The sequence below is a fragment of the Lithobates pipiens genome, unplaced genomic scaffold (assembly GCF_037356315.1).
Source record: "Lithobates pipiens isolate NorthernLeopardFrog02 unplaced genomic scaffold, aLitPip1_a1.2 Scaffold_35, whole genome shotgun sequence".
Classification (NCBI taxonomy): Eukaryota; Metazoa; Chordata; class Amphibia; order Anura; family Ranidae; genus Lithobates; species Lithobates pipiens.
In genome coordinates this window covers 17,632,017-17,651,343 of record NW_027507811.1, presented here as the reverse complement: position 1 = coordinate 17,651,343, position 19,327 = coordinate 17,632,017, and the positions used below count along the sequence as shown (strand labels likewise).

Genomic DNA, 19,327 nt, shown 5'->3' with positions numbered 1-19,327 from the left:
TAAGTCCATACCAGGTGACGGGGCCAGCGACGCTTCCTTCACTCCGTGCGGGAAAAGTCCGTTCATTTCAAAAGTACCGCGGACTAGCACACACACAGCCGTATTGACCGCCGGACTGCGAGTCCGCCGGGCATATTTTAATGCAAAACTACTTTCTAGTCTGCCAGACTTTTGGGTAAAAAAAAGTCAGCCGGAGCCCACACACAGGTAGACTCGAGTCCGCAGGACTTTTCCACCAGATTGTTTGATCGTGTGTACGTGGCATAAGGCAGCATGATTTGGACAGGGATTGTATGTGGGTCTGAGAGGACAGTTCAGAGTCTAAGGTTACCCCTAGCACCCTGGCATGTGGGGATGGACTGATAGATGTGCCATTGATCTTGACAGAGAAGCCAGGGGAAGGGGCACGTGGGGGAGGAAATATTAAGATTCAGTTTGAGGAAGTGGTTTGACATCCAGGCTGATATGTCTGTTAGTAAATCAGTGATGCATGAGGAGATTGATGGGGTGAGCTGGCAACAAAGTGAGTTTGGGCCTCAAATAGACATTAATTCAGAAGTAAATAGAAGTACCATCATCCTAATCAGTAATTTTTAACCACTTCCCGACCAGCGCACGACGATGTACGTCGACAGCATGGCACGGGCAGGCATATTGGCGTACATGTACGTCCAATATTCGATGCCGCCCTGCCATCGGGAGCGCGCCACCGGCGGCGCGCTCCCGCGCTGGTCGGGACCCCCGTGAGTCCGGTCGCGGGACCCGCGGACTCGATCGCCGCGGGCATCCCCGCGATCGTCTCACGGAGCGGCCGAATGGAGGAAATGCTGTATAAACAACATTTTTCCATTCTGCCTAGCAACTAGTGACGCTGATCTCTGCTCCATGTGATTGGAGCAGAGATCAGTGTACACTAAATGAAAGCCCAACCCCCCCACAGTTAGTAACACACCCCTAGGAACACTTAACCCCTACACTGCCACCCACTGGTTAACCCTTTCACTGCCAGTGTCATTTACACAGGAATCACTGCATTTATATAGCAGTGATTACTGTATAAATGACAATGGTCCCAAAAATGTGTCAAAAATGTCCGATGGATCCCCGACAATGTCGCAGTCACAATAAAAATCGCAGATCGCCGCCATTACTAGTAAAAAAAAAAATAATAAAAAATTATTAATAAAAATGCTATAAAACTATCCCTATTTTGTAAACGCTATAACTTTTGCGCAAACCAATCAATAATCGCTTATTGCGATTTTTTTACCAAAAATATGTAGAAGAATACGTATCGGCCTAAATTGAGGGAAAAAAATTTTTTTTATATATTTTTGGGGGATATTTATTATAACAAAAAGTAAAAAATAATGCGTTTTTTTCAAAATTGTCGCTCTATTTTTGCTTATAGCGCAAAAAATAAAAACCGCAGGGGTGATCAAATACCACCAAAAGAAAGCTCTATTTGTGGGAAAAAAAGGACGTCAATTTTGTTTGGGAGCCACGTCGCACGGCCGCGCAATTGTCAGTTAAATCGACGCAGTGCCGAATCGCAAAAAGTGGTCTGGTCTTTGACCAGCAAATTGGTCCGGTCTGAAAGTGGTTAAAGACAAGAGGTTATAGGAACACCCAAACAGTTGCTGAGGCTGTACCTGGTGTATCCAAACCTACAAGATTTATGGGAAGTTTGTGGACTATCTCGGTACTTGGTAATAGATATCAATCAAGAATGATAAAAAAATTATACAAAAAGTTTAATAACAATCAACAAAGATTTATACAAAACATATGAAACAATCAAGAAATTAAAAACATATCCACTGCAACCAAATAATTACTATCGGGTTTCGCCGTAAGATTTATGATGAGAGGTGGTGTGACAAAATTCCTCTCCCCGGTTTTTGATGGGGTGAGCTGAAGAGCACAAAGATAGATTTGGGTGTCATCAGCATATAAATGGTAGTGGAAGCCATGGGAGGCTATCAGCTGACCCAGGCAGGATGTGTAGATTGAGAATAGTAGAGGTCCAAGGACAGAACCTTGGGGGGACCCCAATGTTAAGAGGAGTTGGAGAGGAGGAAGTGGAGTTGTAAGTGACATTGAAGGTGCGATGAGATAGGTAAGATTCTAACCAACGGAGAGCGCAGCCATGGAGACCAAGCAAGTTGAGTTTTTTGAGGAGGAGGGGGTGGTCAACTGTATCAAAGGCTTCGGATTTTTTCTGACGGATTTTGGCCCAAACTTGTCTTGCATATACACGGTCGCATAAAGTTGTCAGAAAATCCGATCGTTCAGAACAAGGTGACGTAAAACACCTACGATGGGACTATAAAGAGGGCAGTAGCCAATAGCCTTTGTCTCGTAATTTATTCTGAGCATGCATGCCACTTTGTCCGTTGGAATTGTCTACACACGTTCGGAATTTAAATGATCAGATTTTGCTGTCGGAAAATTTTAGATCCAGCTCTCAAACTTTGTGTGTCGGAAATTGGAACCCACACACGATTGGATTTTCCGACAACAAGATCCGATCACACATTTTCCGTAGGAAAGTCCGACCATGTGTACAGGGCACTAGAGTAAGGCCGCGTACACACGGGCGGACTGTTCGCCCAACTTTGTCCGCTGAACAGTGTTTCAGCGGACAGTCCGCTCGTGTGTGGGCTTCAGTGGACAGTTTCAGCGGACAGTCTGACGAACAAAGTTTTTCGGAATTCCCGTAAGACAGTCCGCTGAAACTTGGTTTGAGCGAACAGTCCGCTCGTGTGTAGGCTTGTTCGTCAAACTAAGTTCCGCGCATGCTCAAAAAGGATTTACACGGCGAAGGTTGCATTGCAGTGTATAGGACGTCGTTTTTCTAGTCCCGTCGTACGTGTCGTTCACGTCATCGCGCACGCTTTGAGCGGACTGTTCGTTCATCATGTGTGGTCAAGTCCGTTCATGCAAATTTTGAGCGGACTGTTTGTCGGATTGTTTGACGAACAAAGTTGGGCGAACAGTCCGCCCGTGTGTACGCGGCCTTAGAGTACGTAATAATGGCCGTTGGTTTTGGCTGTTAGTAAGCCGTTTGTAAGTTTTATTAGTGGCAAAGAAAGGGTTAAAGGAGGCAGTACTCTGTATACACACCTAAATACACTGGTGTACCAGTATCTGTGACACCGCTGTATAAACTATTCATAGATATTAAATATTGTAAAGCTCCGAAAAAATAGAATAGGTGGTAGGGAGACTGCACTTCACTTATACCGGAATATAAGATAATAAATCTGCTAAAAAAATATACAATCTTGTGAAGCGTAGAGTACAAGAAGCATGTGTTCAGTGGAAAATGACATAAGCGTATCGATACTCCAGATGTATCAACTCCAGTGCACCATCAATGAGGTTATACACACTTACAGGCAGTGGTGTCACTAGGGGGCAGAGGGGGCCATGCCCCCCAACATTATACTGTGCCCCCCATTAGCCAATAGCCTTTGTCTCGTAATTTATTCTGAGCATGCATGCCACTTTGTCCGTTGGAATTGTCTACACACGTTCGGAATTTAAATGATCAGATTTTGCTGTCGGAAAATTTTAGATCCAGCTCTCAAACTTTGTGTGTCGGAAATTGGAACCCACACACGATTGGATTTTCTGACAACAAGATCCGATCACACATTTTCCGTAGAAAAGTCCGACCATGTGTACAGGGCACTAGAGTAAGAGTACGTAATAATGACCGTTGGTTTTGGCTGTTAGTAAGTCGTTTGTGAGTTTTATTAGTGGAAAAGAAAAGGTTAAAGGAGGCGGAACTCTGTATATACATCTAAATACACTGGTGTACCAGTATCTGTGACACCACTGTATAAACTACAGGTGGTAGGGAGACTGCACTTCACTTCTACCAGAATATAAGGTAATAAATCTGATAAAAAATATGCAATCTTGTGAAGCGTAGAGTACAAGAAGCATGTGTTCAGTGAAAAATGACATAAGCAGATCAATACTCCAGATGTACCAACTCCAGTGCACCACCGATAAGGTTATACACACTTACAGGCAGTGGTGTCACTAGGGGGCAGAGGGGGCCATGCCCCCCAACATTATACTGTGCCCCCCATTAGCCCTCTCAATTAAAATAAATGGACACTGGGACCAGTCTGGAATGCAGGGGACAGGGATGCCCTGAGCCACCGTAGTGCTGGCTCTGACTCTTCCTCCACCTGACTCCATTCCCGGCCACTGGTTGCTAGAGCCACTTGGCATCTAACAACCAGTGACGTCAGAGCCGGCATTAGTAGTTCTCTCTCCTCCCTCCTCTCTCACACGCAATGGGTGAGGAGACACAGGTGATCAGCTCCTTCTCCCCTCCCTCCTCTCTCATACGGTATGGGAGAAGAGACACATCCAATCAGCTCCTTCTCTCTCCCCTGCCCCCTCGCCACTCTCATCCTGTGTGTGTACTACGGGAAGTGTGAGCTTGATTGCTTTGCACTTGACCTCCTGCGGTACACACACAGCAGTGGTGGCGGGGGAGGGGGGAGCAGGGAGCAGGGAAGAGAGAAGGAGCAAATCGGATGTGTCACCTCTTCCATCCTGTACAAGAGAGGAGGGAGGGGAGAATGAGCTGATCACCTTTGTCTCCTCACCCATCACGTGCGAGAGAGGAGGGAGGGGAGAGAGGACTACCAGGTGTTCTATCAAGAAATGGAGGTACTAATGGGGACTGACAGGAGGCGCTAATGGGCACTGATAGGAGGTACTTATGGGCACTCACAGGAGGTGCTAATGAACACTGACAGGAGGCACTAATGGGCACTGACAGGAGGCACTAATGGCCACTGATAGGAGGCACTAATGAGCACTGATAGGAGGCAATAATGGGCACTGATAGGAGGCACTAATGAGCACTGATAGGAGGCACTAATGGGCATTGATAGGCAGCATTAATGGGCATGGATATGCTGCACAGATGGGCACTGATTTGCTGCAATGATGAGCACTAACTGGTGGCACTGATGGGCATTGAGTACTTATTGGCTGCATTGATGAGGCGGCACTGATAGGTGGCATTAATGAGAAATTATTGGTGGCGCTGATAGGCAGTGTTGATGAGCACTGATAGGCAGCACTGATAGATAGCACTGATAAGCTGCACTGGTAGGGGGCATTGATAAGCATGTATGTTAGCCCAACATTGAAAGAACAATTACACACTTTGAATCTAAGTGGCCGCCTGCAGCTGCAATGTTCAGCTAACATCTCTCTTTCCAACAAGACCTCTGGAGTGCATTCTATTCTTGATATATATATATATATATATATATATATATATATATATAAATTGTGTTTTATAGTTTGCCCCCTCTACTTTTGTGTCTGTCCCCCATGTGCCCCCCTATATATGAAATCTGTGGATGTCACTGCTTACAGCCAGAGAGGTGGCTCTAGGCTTTGTGAGGTCTTAGGCAAAACCTAGACATGAGGCCCAAACACGCCCATAATGGGAAAAATAATTCAAGCGATTAATAAATAACTGTATAAATTGCATTAATTAAGAACTTTTGAAGTGCTGGTGTCAGTGCTCTCTATCTTGGTGCTGGTGTCAGTGCTCTCTATCTCTAATCCATGCTGATTACTGCTAATGATACCGTTCTCATTACTAAAATCTTGTATATAGTCCCTTATCATCCCCTCCAAGATTTTACATACTATTGATTGTCAGTAAAAATTAGGAACAATAGTCTGGCAATTACTTTACTGAGTTCCCTAAGTACCCTCCGGTGCAAGCTACCTAGTCCCGGTGATTTATTAATTTATTAATTAAAAGTTTCTCAAGTCTAATTTTAATTCTGTCCTCTGTTAACCATGGAGGTGCTTCATGTGATGTGTCATGAGGATAAACACTGCAGTTTTGGTTACTGAAGCCTCCCCATTCGCTTGTGAAGACTGAGGAGAAGAATAAATTCAAAAATTTTGCCATCTTCCCATCTTTTGTAACCAGATGTCCTTCCTCATTCTTTATGGGGCCAATAAGGTCTGTCCTCCCTTTTTTACTGTTTACATACTTAAAGAATTTCTTGGGATTTTTTTTGCTCTCCTCCGCTATGTGTCTTTTATGTTCTGTCTTAGCCGTCCTGATTGGACCCTTACATTTCTTGTTGCATTCTTTATAAAGTCTGAATGCTGATAATGATCCCTCAACCTTGTATTTTCTAAGGCCTTCTCCTTGGCTTTTATATGCATTTTTACATTGGAGTTAAGCCATCCAGGACTTTTGTTCGCTCTTTTAAATTTATTACCCAATGGGATGCACTGGCTAATGCCCTTATTTAATATGCCCTTAAAGCACACCCATCTCTCCTCCGCCTTCTTTGTTCCTAAGATTTTATCCCAATTTATGCCTTCTATATTTACCATTCTGTCCAGGTTCCATAGAAATACATTTGACTGATATACAGAATCACAATTGCATTTCCTCTCTCTCTCTCTCTAATAACAATGTACCGGATTTGGCTGTGCGGTATTGTCCATAACTTTTTATAGCTTAGTTGCATCCCAGTAAATGGCATCAAAAGTCCAGTCCTTGGAACCAGTGCTGGGACAAGGTCTTCCAGTGCCCAACTGCACCCAATCCCTATTCATGATGTGCAAGTTTAGGGGATCCTACACTGATCAGTCACTCCCTTGTCTAAATCACTGTCGATATCATTACTATCAGCCTTGTAACAGAAGGAAGGTGCCCCCATCCATACAGTAAACCATTGTGCCCAGGGCAGCCACACCTCCTGCCCACCCCTTGTCCCGGCCCTGCTCCAAACCCATCCAGGGGTCCCGCTAAGGAGAAACTCCACCACAAAGTTCAGTTCAGCTCTTTACAGCATCCTCACTGATCACCTCCCATACAGGAACAGACCACAAGGTCCGATCCGGTTCAGAATTAGGGAGTGACACATGAAGGGGAAGGAACATCACAGCACCAAGGGTTAACTTTTATCACACCACACATTAACCCTTTAGTAGGCAAACATATTTAACCTTTTAGAACCTGCCTATAGGATGATGTGAAGGTCTGATAATTATCTAACATTTTTTTACACTACAATCCTTATACTAATGCCGCGTACACACGACCGGACTTTTCGAGGGACTAGGTCCGACAGACTTTCGACAGAGTTCTGACAAAGTTCTGACGGACTTTCCAAATGAACGGACTTGGCCACACACAATCACACCAAAGTCCGACGGATTCGAACGTGATGACGTACGACCGGACTAGAATAAGGAAGTTGATAGCCAGTAGCCAATAACTGCCCTTGCGTTGGTTTTTGTCCGTCGGACTAGCATACACATGAGCGGATTTCTAGGTAGGAATTGGGTCTGGCAGAGTTCCAGCAGGAAAAATTTGAAACATGTTCTATTTCTAAAGTCTGTCGAATTTTTGCAAATCAAAAGTCCGCTGCAACCCACACACGATCGAATGGTCTGCCGGAATTGTTCCGTCGAACCTTTGATGTTGAAAAGTCATCCAGGGGTCCTGCAAAGGGGAAACTCCACCACAAAGGTCAGTTCAGCTCTTTATAGTTTCCTCACTGATCACCTCCCATACAGGAAGAGACCACGAGGTCCGATCCGGTTCAGAATCAGGAAGTCACATATTATGAGTATCGCCTCTGGTCTAAATCATTATAAATATTGTATAACGTACCATCATCCAGAATTTGTAGTTTTTTTAAGAGAAAAAGGGTCGAATGGAAGTATCGGGTAGTCGCTCACACCAACCCCATATGTAGTTCCATTCAGCCCTATAATAGATTGGACTATACCGGTACTTGGTAATAGAAAAACATCAGTAGAATTTAAAATCGATATAATATTTAATCAAAATATAAAACAAGACAATAATGAAATATCACTTGAAGAAGTACAATGATATGCACATCACAGTTGAGGTATTCCTGACGGGTTCAAAAGTACCGCGGACTAGCACACACACGGCCGTATTGACCACCGGACTGCGAGTCCGCCGGACATATTTTAATGTAAAACTACTTTCTAGTCTGCCAGACTTTTGGGTAAAAAAAAGTCCGCCGGAGCCCACACACAGGTGGACTCGAGTCCGCAGGACTTTTCCACCAGATTGTTTGATCGTGTGTACGTGGCATAAGGCAGCATGATTTGGACAGGGCTATGTGGGTCTGAGAGGACAGTTCATAGTCTAAGGTTACCCCTAGCACCCTGGCATGTGGGGATGGACTGATAGATGTGCCATTGATCTTGACAGAGAAGTCAGGGGAAGGGGCATGTGGGGGAGGAAATATTAAGATTCAGTTTGAGGAAGTGGTTTGACATTCAGGCTGATATGTCTGTTAGATTGATGGGGTGAGCTGGCAATAAAGTGAGTTTGGGCCTCAAATAGACATTAATTCAGAAGTAAATAGAAGTACCATCATCCTAATCAGTAATTTTTAAAGACAAGAGGTTATAGGAACACCCAGTTGCTGAGGCTGTACCTGGTGTATCCAAACCTACAAGATTTATGGGAAGTTTGTAGACTATCTCGGTACTTGGTAATAGATATCAATCAAGAATGATAAAAAAATTATACAAAAAGTTTAATAACAATCAACAAAGATTTATACAAAACATATGAAACAATCAAGAAATTAAAAACATATCCACCGCAACCAAACAATTACTATCGGGTTTCGCCGTAAGATTTATGTTGAGAGGTGGTGTGACAAAATTCCTCTACCTGGTTTTTGATGGGGTGAGCTGAAGGGCAGAAAGATAGATGGGAGGCTATCAGCTGACCCAGGCAGGATGTGTAGATTGAGAATAGTAGAGGTCCAAGGACAGAACCTTGGGGGGACCCCAATGTTAAGAGGAGTTGGAGAGGAGGAAGTGGAGTTGTAAGTGACATTGAAGGTGCGATGAGATAGGTAAGATTCTAACCAATGGAGAGCGCAGCCATGGAGACCAAGCAAGTTGAGTTTTTTGAGGAGGAGGGGGTGGTCAACTGTATCAAAGGCTTCGGATTTTTTCTGACGGATTTTGGCCCAAACTTGTCTTGCATACACACGGTCGCATAAAGTTGTCAGAAAATCCGATCGTTCAGAACAAGGTGACGTAAAACACCTACGACAGGACTATAAAGAGGGCAGTAGCCAATAGCTTTTGTCTCGTAATTTATTCTGAGCATGCATGCCACTTTGTCCGTTGGAATTGTCTACACACGTTCGGAATTTAAATGATCAGATTTTGCTGTCGGAAAATTTTAGATCCAGCTCTCAAACTTTGTGTGTCGGAAATTGGAACCCACACACGATCGGATTTTACGACAAGATCCGATCACACATTTTCCGTAGGAAAGTCCGACCGTGTGTACAGGGCACTAGAGTAAGAGTACGTAATAATGACCGTTGGTTTTGGCTGTTAGTAAGTCGTTTGAGTTTTATTAGAGGAAAAGAAAAGGTTAAAGGAGGCGGTAGTCTGTATATACATCTAAATACACTGGTGTACCAGTATCTGTGACACCACTGTATAAACTACAGGTGGTAGGGAGACTGCACTTCACTTATACCAGAATATAAGGTAATAAATCTGATAAAAAATATGCAATCTTGTGAAGCGTAGAGTACAAGAAGCATGTGTTCAGTGAAAAATGACATAAGCAGATCAATACTCCAGATGTACCAACTCCAGTGCACCACCGATAAGGTTATACACACTTACAGGCAGTGGTGTTACTAGGGGGCAGAGGGGGCCATGCCCCCCAACATTATACTGTGCCCCCCATTTGCCCTCTCAATTAAAATAAATGGACACTGGGACCAGTCTAGAATGCAGGGGACAGGGATGCCCTGAGCCACCGTAGTGCTGGCTCTGACTCTTCCTCCACCTGACTCCATTACCAGCCACTGGTTGCTAGAGCCACTTGGCATCTAACAACCAGTGACGTCAGAGCCGGCATTAGTAGTTATCTCTCCTCCCTCCTCTCTCACACGCAATGGGTGAGGAGACACAGGTGATCAGCTCCTTCTCCCCTCCCTCCTCTCTGATACAGTATGGGAGAAGAGACACATCCAATCAGCTCCTTCTCTCTCCCCTGCCCCCTCGCCACTCTCATCCTGTGTGTGTACTATGGGAAGTGTGAGCTTGATTGCTTTGCACTTGACCTCCTGCGGTATACACACAGCAGTGGTGGCGGGGGAGGGGGAGCAGGGAAGAGAGAAGGAGCAAATCGGATGTGTCACCTCTTCCATCCTGTACAAGAGAGGAGGGAGGGGAGAATGAGCTGATCACCTTTGTCTCCTCACCCATCACGTGCGAGAGAGGAGGGAGGGGAGAGAGAACTACCAGGTGTTCTATCAAGAAATGGAGGTACTAATGGGGACTGACAGGAGGCGCTAATGGGCACTAATAGGAGGTACTTATGGGCACTCACAGGAGGTGCTAATGAACACTGACAGGAGGCACTAATGGGCACTGACAGGAGGCACTAATGGCCACTGATAGGAGGCACTAATGAGCACTGATAGGAGGCAATAATGGGCACTGATAGGAGGCATTAATGAGCACTGATAGGAGGCACTAATGGGCACTGATAGGAGGCACTAATGGGCATTGATAGGCAGCATTAATGGGCATGGATAGGTGGGATTGGTGGGCATTGAGCACTGATAGGCAGCATTGATGGCCATTGATAGGCTGCACTGATGAGGAGGTGCTAGGAGGTGGCATTGATGAGCAATGATTGGTAGCGCTGATAGGCGGCATTGATGAGCACTGATAGGCTGCACTCATAGGCTGCATTGGTGGGCACTGATAGGCGGCATTAATGAGCACTGATAGGCGTTATTGATGAGCACTGATAGGTGGCACTGATAGGCAGCATTGATGAGCACTTATAGGCAGCACTGATTGGCGACACTGATGAGCATTGAGCACTGATAGGCACTGATATGCTGCACAGATGGGCACTGATTTGCTGCAATGATGAGCACTAACAGGTGGCACTGATGGGCATTGAGTACTTATTGGCTGCATTGATGAAGCGGCACTGATAGGTGGCATTAATGAGAAATTATTGGTGGCGCTGATAGGCAGTGTTGATGAGCACTGATAGGCAGCACTGATAGATAGCACTGATAAGCTGCACTGGTAGGGGGCATTGATAAGCATGTATGTTAGCCCAACATTGAAAGAAGAATTACACACTTTGAATCTAAGTGGCCGCCTGCAGCTGCAATGTTCAGCTAACATCTCTCTTTCCAACAAGACCTCTGGAGTGCATTCTATTCTTGATATATATATATATATATATATATATATATATATATATATATATATATATATATATATATATAAATAAATTGTGTTTTATAGTTTTCCCCCCTACTTTTGTCTCTGTCCCCCATGTGCCCCCCTATATATGAAATCTGTGGATGTCACTGCTTACAGCCAGAGAGGTGGCTCTAGGCTTTGTGAGGTCTTAGGCAAAACCTAGACATGAGGCCCAAACACGCCCATAATGGGAAAAATAATTCAAGCGATTAAAAAAATAACTGTATAAATTGCATTAATTAAGAACTTTTGAAGTGCTGGTGTCAGTGCTCTCTATCTTGGTGCTGGTGTCAGTGCTCTCTATCTTGGTGCTGGTGTCAGTGCTCTCTATCTCTAATCCATGCTGATTACTGCTAATGATACCATTCTCATTACTAAAATCTTGTATATAGTCCCTTATTATCCCCTCCAAGATTTTACATACTATTGACTGTCAGTAAAAATTAGGAACAATAGTCTGGCAATTACTTTACTGAGTTCCCTAAGTACCCTCCGGTGCAAGCTACCTAGTCCCGGTGATTTATTAATTTATTAATTAAAAGTTTCTCAAGTCTAATTTTAATTCTGTCCTCTGTTAACCATGGAGGTGCTTCATGTGATGTGTCATGAGGATAAACACTGCAGTTTTGGTTACTAAAGCCTCCCCATTCGCTTGTGAAGACTGAGGAGAAGAATAAATTCAAAAACTTTGCCATCTTCCTATCTTTTGTAACCAGATGTCCTTCCTCATTCTTTATGGGGCCAATATGGTCTGTCCTCCCTTTTTTACTGTTTACATACTTAAAGAATTTCTTGGGATTTTTTTTGCTCTCCTCCGCTATGTGTCTTTTATGTTCTGTCTTAGCCGTCCTGATTGGACCCTTACATTTATTGTTGCATTCTTTATAAAATCTGAATGCTGATAATGATCCCTCAACCTTGTATTTTCTAAGGCCTTCTCCTTGGCTTTTATATGCATTTTTACATTGGAGTTAAGCCATCCAGGACTTTTGTTCGCTCTTTTAAATTTATTACCCAATGGGATGCACTGGCTAATGCCCTTATTTAATATGCCCTTAAAGCAAACCCATTTCTCCTCTGCCTTCTTTGTTCCTAAGATTTTATCCCAATTTATGCCTTCTATATTTACCATTCTGTCCAGGTTCCATAGAAATACATTTGACTGATATACAGAATCACAATTGCATTTCCTCTCTCTCTCTCTAATAACAATGTACCGGATTTGGCTGTGCGGTATTGTCCATAACTTTTTATAGCTTAGTTGCATCCCAGTAAATGGCATCAAAAGTCCAGTCCTTGGAACCAGTGCTGGGACAAGGTCTTCCAGTGCCCAACTGCACCCAATCCCCATTCATGATGTGCAAGTTTAGGGGATCCTACACCGATCAGTCACTCCCTTGTCTAAATCACTGTCGATATCATTACTGTCAGCCTTGTAACAGAAGGAAGGTGTCCCCATCCATACAGTAAACCATTGTGCCCAGGGCAGCCACACCTACTGCCCACCCCTTGCCCCGGCCCTGCTCCAAACCCATCCAGGGGTCCCGCTAAGGAGAAACTCCACCACAAAGTTCAGTTCAGCTCTTTACAGAATCCTCACTGATCACCTCCCATACAGGAACAGACTACAAGGTCCGATCCGGTTCAGAATTAGGAAGTGACACATGAAGGGGAAGGAACATCACAGCACCAAGTGTTAACTTTTATCACACCACACATTAACACTTTAGTAGGCAAACATATTTAACCTTTTAGAACCTGCCTATAGGATGATGTGAAGGTCTGATAATTATCTAACATTTTTTTACACTACAATCCTTATACTAATGCCGCGTACACACGACTGGACTTTTCGAGGGACTAGGTCCGACAGACTTTTGACAGAGTTCTGACAGACTTTCTGAATGAACGGACTTGGCCACACACAATCACACCAAAGTCCGACGGATTTCAACGTGATGACGTACGACCGGACTAGAATAAGGAAGTTGATAGCCAGTAGCCAATAGCTGCCCTTGCGTTGGTTTTTGTCCGTCGAACTAGCATACACACGAGCGGATTTCTAGGTAGGAATTGGGTCCGGCGGAAAAATTTGAAACATGTTCTATTTCTAAAGTCTGTCGAATTTTTGCAAATCAAAAGTCCGCTGCAACCCACACACGATCGAATGGTCTGCCGGAATTGTTCCGTCGAACCTTTGATGTTGAAAAGTCATCCAGGGGTCCCCCAAAGGGGAAACTCCACCACAAAGGTCAGTTCAGCTCTTTATAGTTTCCTCACTGATCACCTCCCATACAGGAAGAGACCACGAGGTCCGATCCGGTTCAGAATCAGGAAGTGACACATGAAGGGGAAGGAACATCACAGCACCAAGTGTTAACTCTTACCACACCACACATTAACCCTTTAGTAGGCAAACACATATTTAACCTTTTAGAACCTGCCTATAGGATGATGTGAAGATCTGATAATTATCTAACTTTTTTTACACTACAATCCTTATACTTAGAAGTAAAATGAGACTTTGATCTGTTTTTTTTCCCACAATGTCTGTTACCTACCTGTGTCAAAAGGTAGAGAAATGTCCTCCTGTCCACTTTTCATAATCATCCCGACCTCCTCCGTGAATGGCTGATCACCTCCCACATACGTCTCTACTTCTTCTTCTTTAACCTCAGATTTTATATTAATCCGTTCTTCACCCTTCACCAAAAATAATAGAAAATATCTATTAAAGTCAACTCAAGGCAGACATAAAGGACACAAATGACAACGCATTCAGTATGTTCCCTCTGTTGGAAGAACACAAGGATGAAGAGGGCCCACAATGTGTCTGGGCTTAAGACCCACAGAGGAAAGGAATGTATATTATAATAATAACATAACGTATACATAACATAATAACATATAACATAAAAATGGGGGTGAAAAATGTAAGGTGCTCAATGTAGCTAGAAGCGGGGATGGGGGGTAACAAAGGCTGCACTTCAGATGTTGAAGCAAAACAAGAGACTACACAGAAGAATGTCATCTCATGTCTTAGAATATATATTTAGGTCTAAATTCCCAGCTCACCTACCTGATGATGGTGAGGGATGGTGTGATCCTCCTGTATGGAATCCCAGGAATACAGAGGAGGGGGAAATCTCTCACCCTAAACCCCAAAGATGAAAGAACAATATATAAATAGAGCAAGAGATTTAATAGAAAAATATCATCTTATAGCTTAGAATACATTTATGTTCTAGCTGCTCAGTCCCACCTACCTGATGATGGTAGGGGATGGTGTGATCCTCCTGTGTGAAATCCCGGGAATACAGAGGATCGCCCTCCTCCATAGCCTGCTGATCCCCGGACTTCTCTTCTTTTTCTACTTTAACCTCAACTTTGATGTCTTTCAGTTGTTCACCCTAAACCCCAAATATGATAAAACAGATTTATAAAAGGAAACAAGAGATGAAATAAAAGAATGTTATTTTGAAGCGTAGAATTCTACAACTTACAGTTGAAGCTCGGATTGCGAGTAATGCGGTTAATGAGTTTTTCGCAATATGAGCACTATATTTTTAAAAATCCTGACTCGGTTTGCGAGTGTTGTCTTGCAAAACGAGCAGGATTCAAGAGTTTGGCCTTAGGTGGGGGGCACCAGAGCTGAATGGAGCTGTTCGGAAATGCTCGGAAATACTCCTTTCACGAGCCTTTCTGAGGTTTTCCGAGTTCAGCTGAGCTGTCCTTGGGCCTTTCCGATAGTTTCCGAGACTCTTTGGCACCCCCACCTCTGGCCACATGCGGTATTGCATGCCACTGAAGTCAATGCGGAACAAATTATTTTAGTTTCCATTGACTTCTATGGGGAAACTCGCTTTGATATGCGAGTTCTTTGGATTACAAGCATTCTCCTGGAACTGATTATTGTTGTAATCCGAGGTTCCACTGTATTTGAGTTCTAATTGCTCAGTAGACATTATTCTCTGTAAATTCGTACATTCGGGAGGATCCAAAATACTAATTGCTATGCTTCTGAATTTTGTACGAAATTTCATTCACGAAGTTCGGATCCAAATTCCATTACAACGGAAAAATGAGAATGTTCGTTAATTACGATTATTCGTTATGATGAAGTTAAAAATCCCAGGAAGTCAGTCAGCACAGCAGAGAGATGGTGGGAACCCCTCATAATGATAAATTAATCGTAACGAACATTCGTAATTGTTATGAAAAGTTTATGAACCTAACGAAAATTTGTATTTCGTACGAATCCAAATTGAATTTCGGACACGAATTACAAATTAATTCTAATACGAAACGGAATGAAACAAAATTTTTTTTATTGACGGTGCATGTGTCTATTGCTCAGTCCCACCTACCTGATGATGGTGGTGGGGGATGTTGTGACCTTCCTGTGTGGAATCCCGGGAATACAGAGGACGGGGACATCTCTCTGGTGGGTTCCCATTACTGGATCCATCTGTAGGAAACACACACACTGACTGAATACATTGTTTCTATGTGTTTATCAGATGATGGGGGATCTAGGTGGAGCCTCCGTACTGCTCTCTCCTTTACAATAAAGTCTCCTCTTACCCGGTGATGTGAGGGGCGGTTGATTCTCCATCATGACGTCCTTGTAGAGAGCCTTGTGTCCTTCTAAATAATCGACTAGTTCCTATCCTGTAGATTGCTCTGTGATGTCACAGAAAACATGTGACCAGGAAGCAGGAAATGGAGGACGGGAAAGTGAAGTGAATAGGAGGAGCTGCAAGCAGATCACATATTATTACCCTGAAGGTCTCTCCCTCCCTCCGTCTCTCATCAAGTTATGTTACCGTTTCCCAATTATTATTAGAGTTCTTATCTAAGCAAAGAGACACGGAAAGAAGTTCTCAGTATTTCTGCTCAGAAGACTGCACCCAACTCTGAGACTCTTTATTAACACAGGTCTTTATATACACAAAAGACAGGCTTCAGGAATGTTGAAACACAACAACAATTTCCATAAAAGGCAATTCTCTAGGCGTCTTCTGCTTTTAGAGCTGATGTGGCAGATGGTCCTTAAGATAAGGTTTCCTCTTATGTGTACGAGACTGCACCCACCCGGACTTAAGGATGAGGTGTCTTTAAGATACTAAGAATGAAACAGACAAGATAAGCATTTAGTGAAACATACTGTCAACCATCTTGGTTTCTTATACTTTGATCCTCACAATATTATATCCTCTCTGTATACCCCTCTCTCTCTCTCTGTATATCTCCCTGTATACCCCTCTCTCTGTATATCTCCCTGTATACCCCTCTCTCTGTATATCTCCCTGTATACCCCTCTCTCTCTGTATAGCTCCCTGTATATCTCCCTGTATACCCCTCTCTCTCTCTTTATATCACCCTGTATACCTCTCCACCCCTCTCTGTATATCTCTCTGTATACCCCTTTCTGTATATCTCCCTGTATTCCTCCCCACCTCTCTGTATATATATCCAGTATACCTCTCTCTGTATATCTCCCTGTATACCCTCTCTCTCTGTATAGCTCCCTGTATACCCCTCTCTCAGTATAGCTCCCTGTATACCCCTCTCTCTGTATAGCTCCCTGTATACCCCTCTCTCTGTATATCTCCCTGTATACCCCTCTCTCTCTGTATAGCTCCCTGTATATCTCCCTGTATACCCCTCTCTCTCTCTCTCTCACTCTCTCTGTATATCTCCCTGTATACCTCTCTCTGTATATCTCTCTGTATACCCTTCTCTCTCTTTCTGTATATCTCCCTGTATACCCCTCTCTCTGTATATCTCTCTGTATACCCCTCTCTCTCTTTCTGTATATCTCCCTGTATACCCCTCTCTCTCTTTATATCACCCTGTATACCTCTCCACCCCTCTCTGTATATCTCTCTGTATACCCCTTTCTGTATATCTCCCTGTATTCCTCCCCACCTCTCTGTATATATATCCAGTATACCTCTCTCTTTATATCTCCCTGTATACCCCTCTCTCTCTCTGTATATCTCCCTGTACATGGCGGCTGGTGCTCAAATATTTTTTTGGGGGAGGCGCAAACAAACTAAAAAAAAAATCATCAAACCCAGCCACTGTGCCATCAAACGCAGCCACTGTGCCCATCAAACGCAGCCACTGTGCCCATCGAATGCTGCAAGTGTGCCCATTAAATGCTGCCAGGGTGCCCATCATATGCTGCCACTGTGCCAAATGCTGCCAGTGTGCCCATCATATGCTACCACTGTGCCAAATGCTGCCAATGTGCCCATTAAATGCAGGCCAGTGTGCCCATTAAATTCTGCCAGTGTGACCCCCCACCCATTTGCCGTCTGCATGGCACTTACCCTGTCTTGGTGAGGCAGCGGGTGACAGCGATGAGTGGGTCCTTCATGGCTCCTGTGAGCACTTCTCGACACCGTCCTCATCTCCGACTCCCATCTTCTCGTCCCATCAGCCGTCCAGTAGCGGCGCCTGTGTATGAGCACTGATAGGCAGCACTCATTGGCTACACTGATGAGAAGGCACTGATAGGTGACATTGATGAGCAATGATTGGTGGGCAGTGATAGGCGGCATTGATGAGCACTGATAGGCAGCATTGATGAGCAGTTATAGGCTGCACTGATAGGAGGCACTAATGGGTGACGTGACATTGATAGGCAGCATTGATATACTGCACTGATAGGCGGCACTGATGGGTATTGAGCACTGATAGGCAGCATTGATGAGGAGGCACTGATAGGTGACATTAATGAGCAAAGATTGGTGGTAATGATAGGTGGCATTGATGAGCACTGATAGGCAGCACTCATAGGCTGCACTGGTGGGCACTGATAGACATAGTGGATGAGCACTGATATGTGGCACTGATATGCTGCACTGATAGGCAGCATTGATAGGCAGCATTGATGGGCACCGATAGACATCACTGATAAGCTGCACTGGTAGGGGGCATTGATGAGCATGTATGTTAGCCCAACATTGAAAGAACTATTACACACTTTGAATCTAAGTGACAGCTGCAATATTCAGCTAACATCTTTCTTTCCAACAAGACCTCTGGAGTGCATTCTGTTCTTGAAATAAATATATATATATATATATATATATATATATATATATATATATATATAAATTGTGTTTTATAATTTGCTCCCCTACTTTTGTCCCTGTCCCCCATGTGCCCCCCTATATATGAAATCTGTGGATGCCACTGCTTACTGGCAGAGGCGGCTCTAGGCTTTGTCAGGCCTTAGGCAAAACCAAGACATGAGGCCCAAACACGCCCATAATGGGAAAAATAATTCAAGCGATTAAAAAAATAACTGTATAAATTGCATTAACTAAGAACTTTAAAGCGGAGGTCCACCCTAAAATGGACCTTCCGCTCATTGGATTCCTCCCCCCCTCCGGCGCCACAATTGGCACCTTTCAGGGGGGAGGGGGGTGCAGATACCTGGATAATCCAGGTAACTGCACCCACTTCCGGGCTAGCACTCTGCGGAAAGGGGCATACGTTACGCCCCTTTCCGCAAGTGCTCGCCCCCTTCCGCAAGTGCCCCGCTGTCTGCTGGGAATCACACAGCTCCCAGAGGCAGTGGGGACCGTCCTCATTGCGCAGCGCGGCTCGCGCATGCGCAGTAGGGAACCGGGAAATGAAGCCGAAAGGCTCCATTTCCTGATTCCCATACCCAAGATGGCGGCGGCAGCACTCAAGTGTCAATCTAGAGATCGGCTTCGGGTGCCGATATCGCGGGCGCGCTGGACAGGTAAGTGTCACTATTTTAAAAGTCAGCAGCTGCAGTATTTGTAGCTGCTGACTTTAAAAAAAAAAAAAAAAACGCGGAGTCCCGCTTTGACCTACAGGTAAGCCTTAATCCAAGAAATATCTCCTAAACCTATATGGTTTAGGAGATATTTGCCCAAAAACAGGCACCACTGTCTACAGCGCATGCGCCGTAGACAGCGGCGCGCAGGCGCACTGAGCGCGGCATTCTCAACGACGG

General features: G+C 44.3%; 1 protein-coding gene across 1 annotated transcript in view; it reads right to left on the bottom strand.

Moving 5' to 3' along the window:
* LOC143955176 (uncharacterized) overlaps positions 1–19,327 on the bottom strand; it is a 79,640-nt gene that overhangs the window by 6,956 nt on the left and 53,357 nt on the right. Inside the window, 5 exon segments of the mRNA XM_077465268.1 lie at positions 13,890–14,031; positions 14,408–14,482; positions 14,595–14,738; positions 15,696–15,796; positions 15,913–15,994. Coding sequence (XP_077321394.1) covers positions 13,890–14,031; positions 14,408–14,482; positions 14,595–14,738; positions 15,696–15,796; positions 15,913–15,994 — 544 coding nt within the window.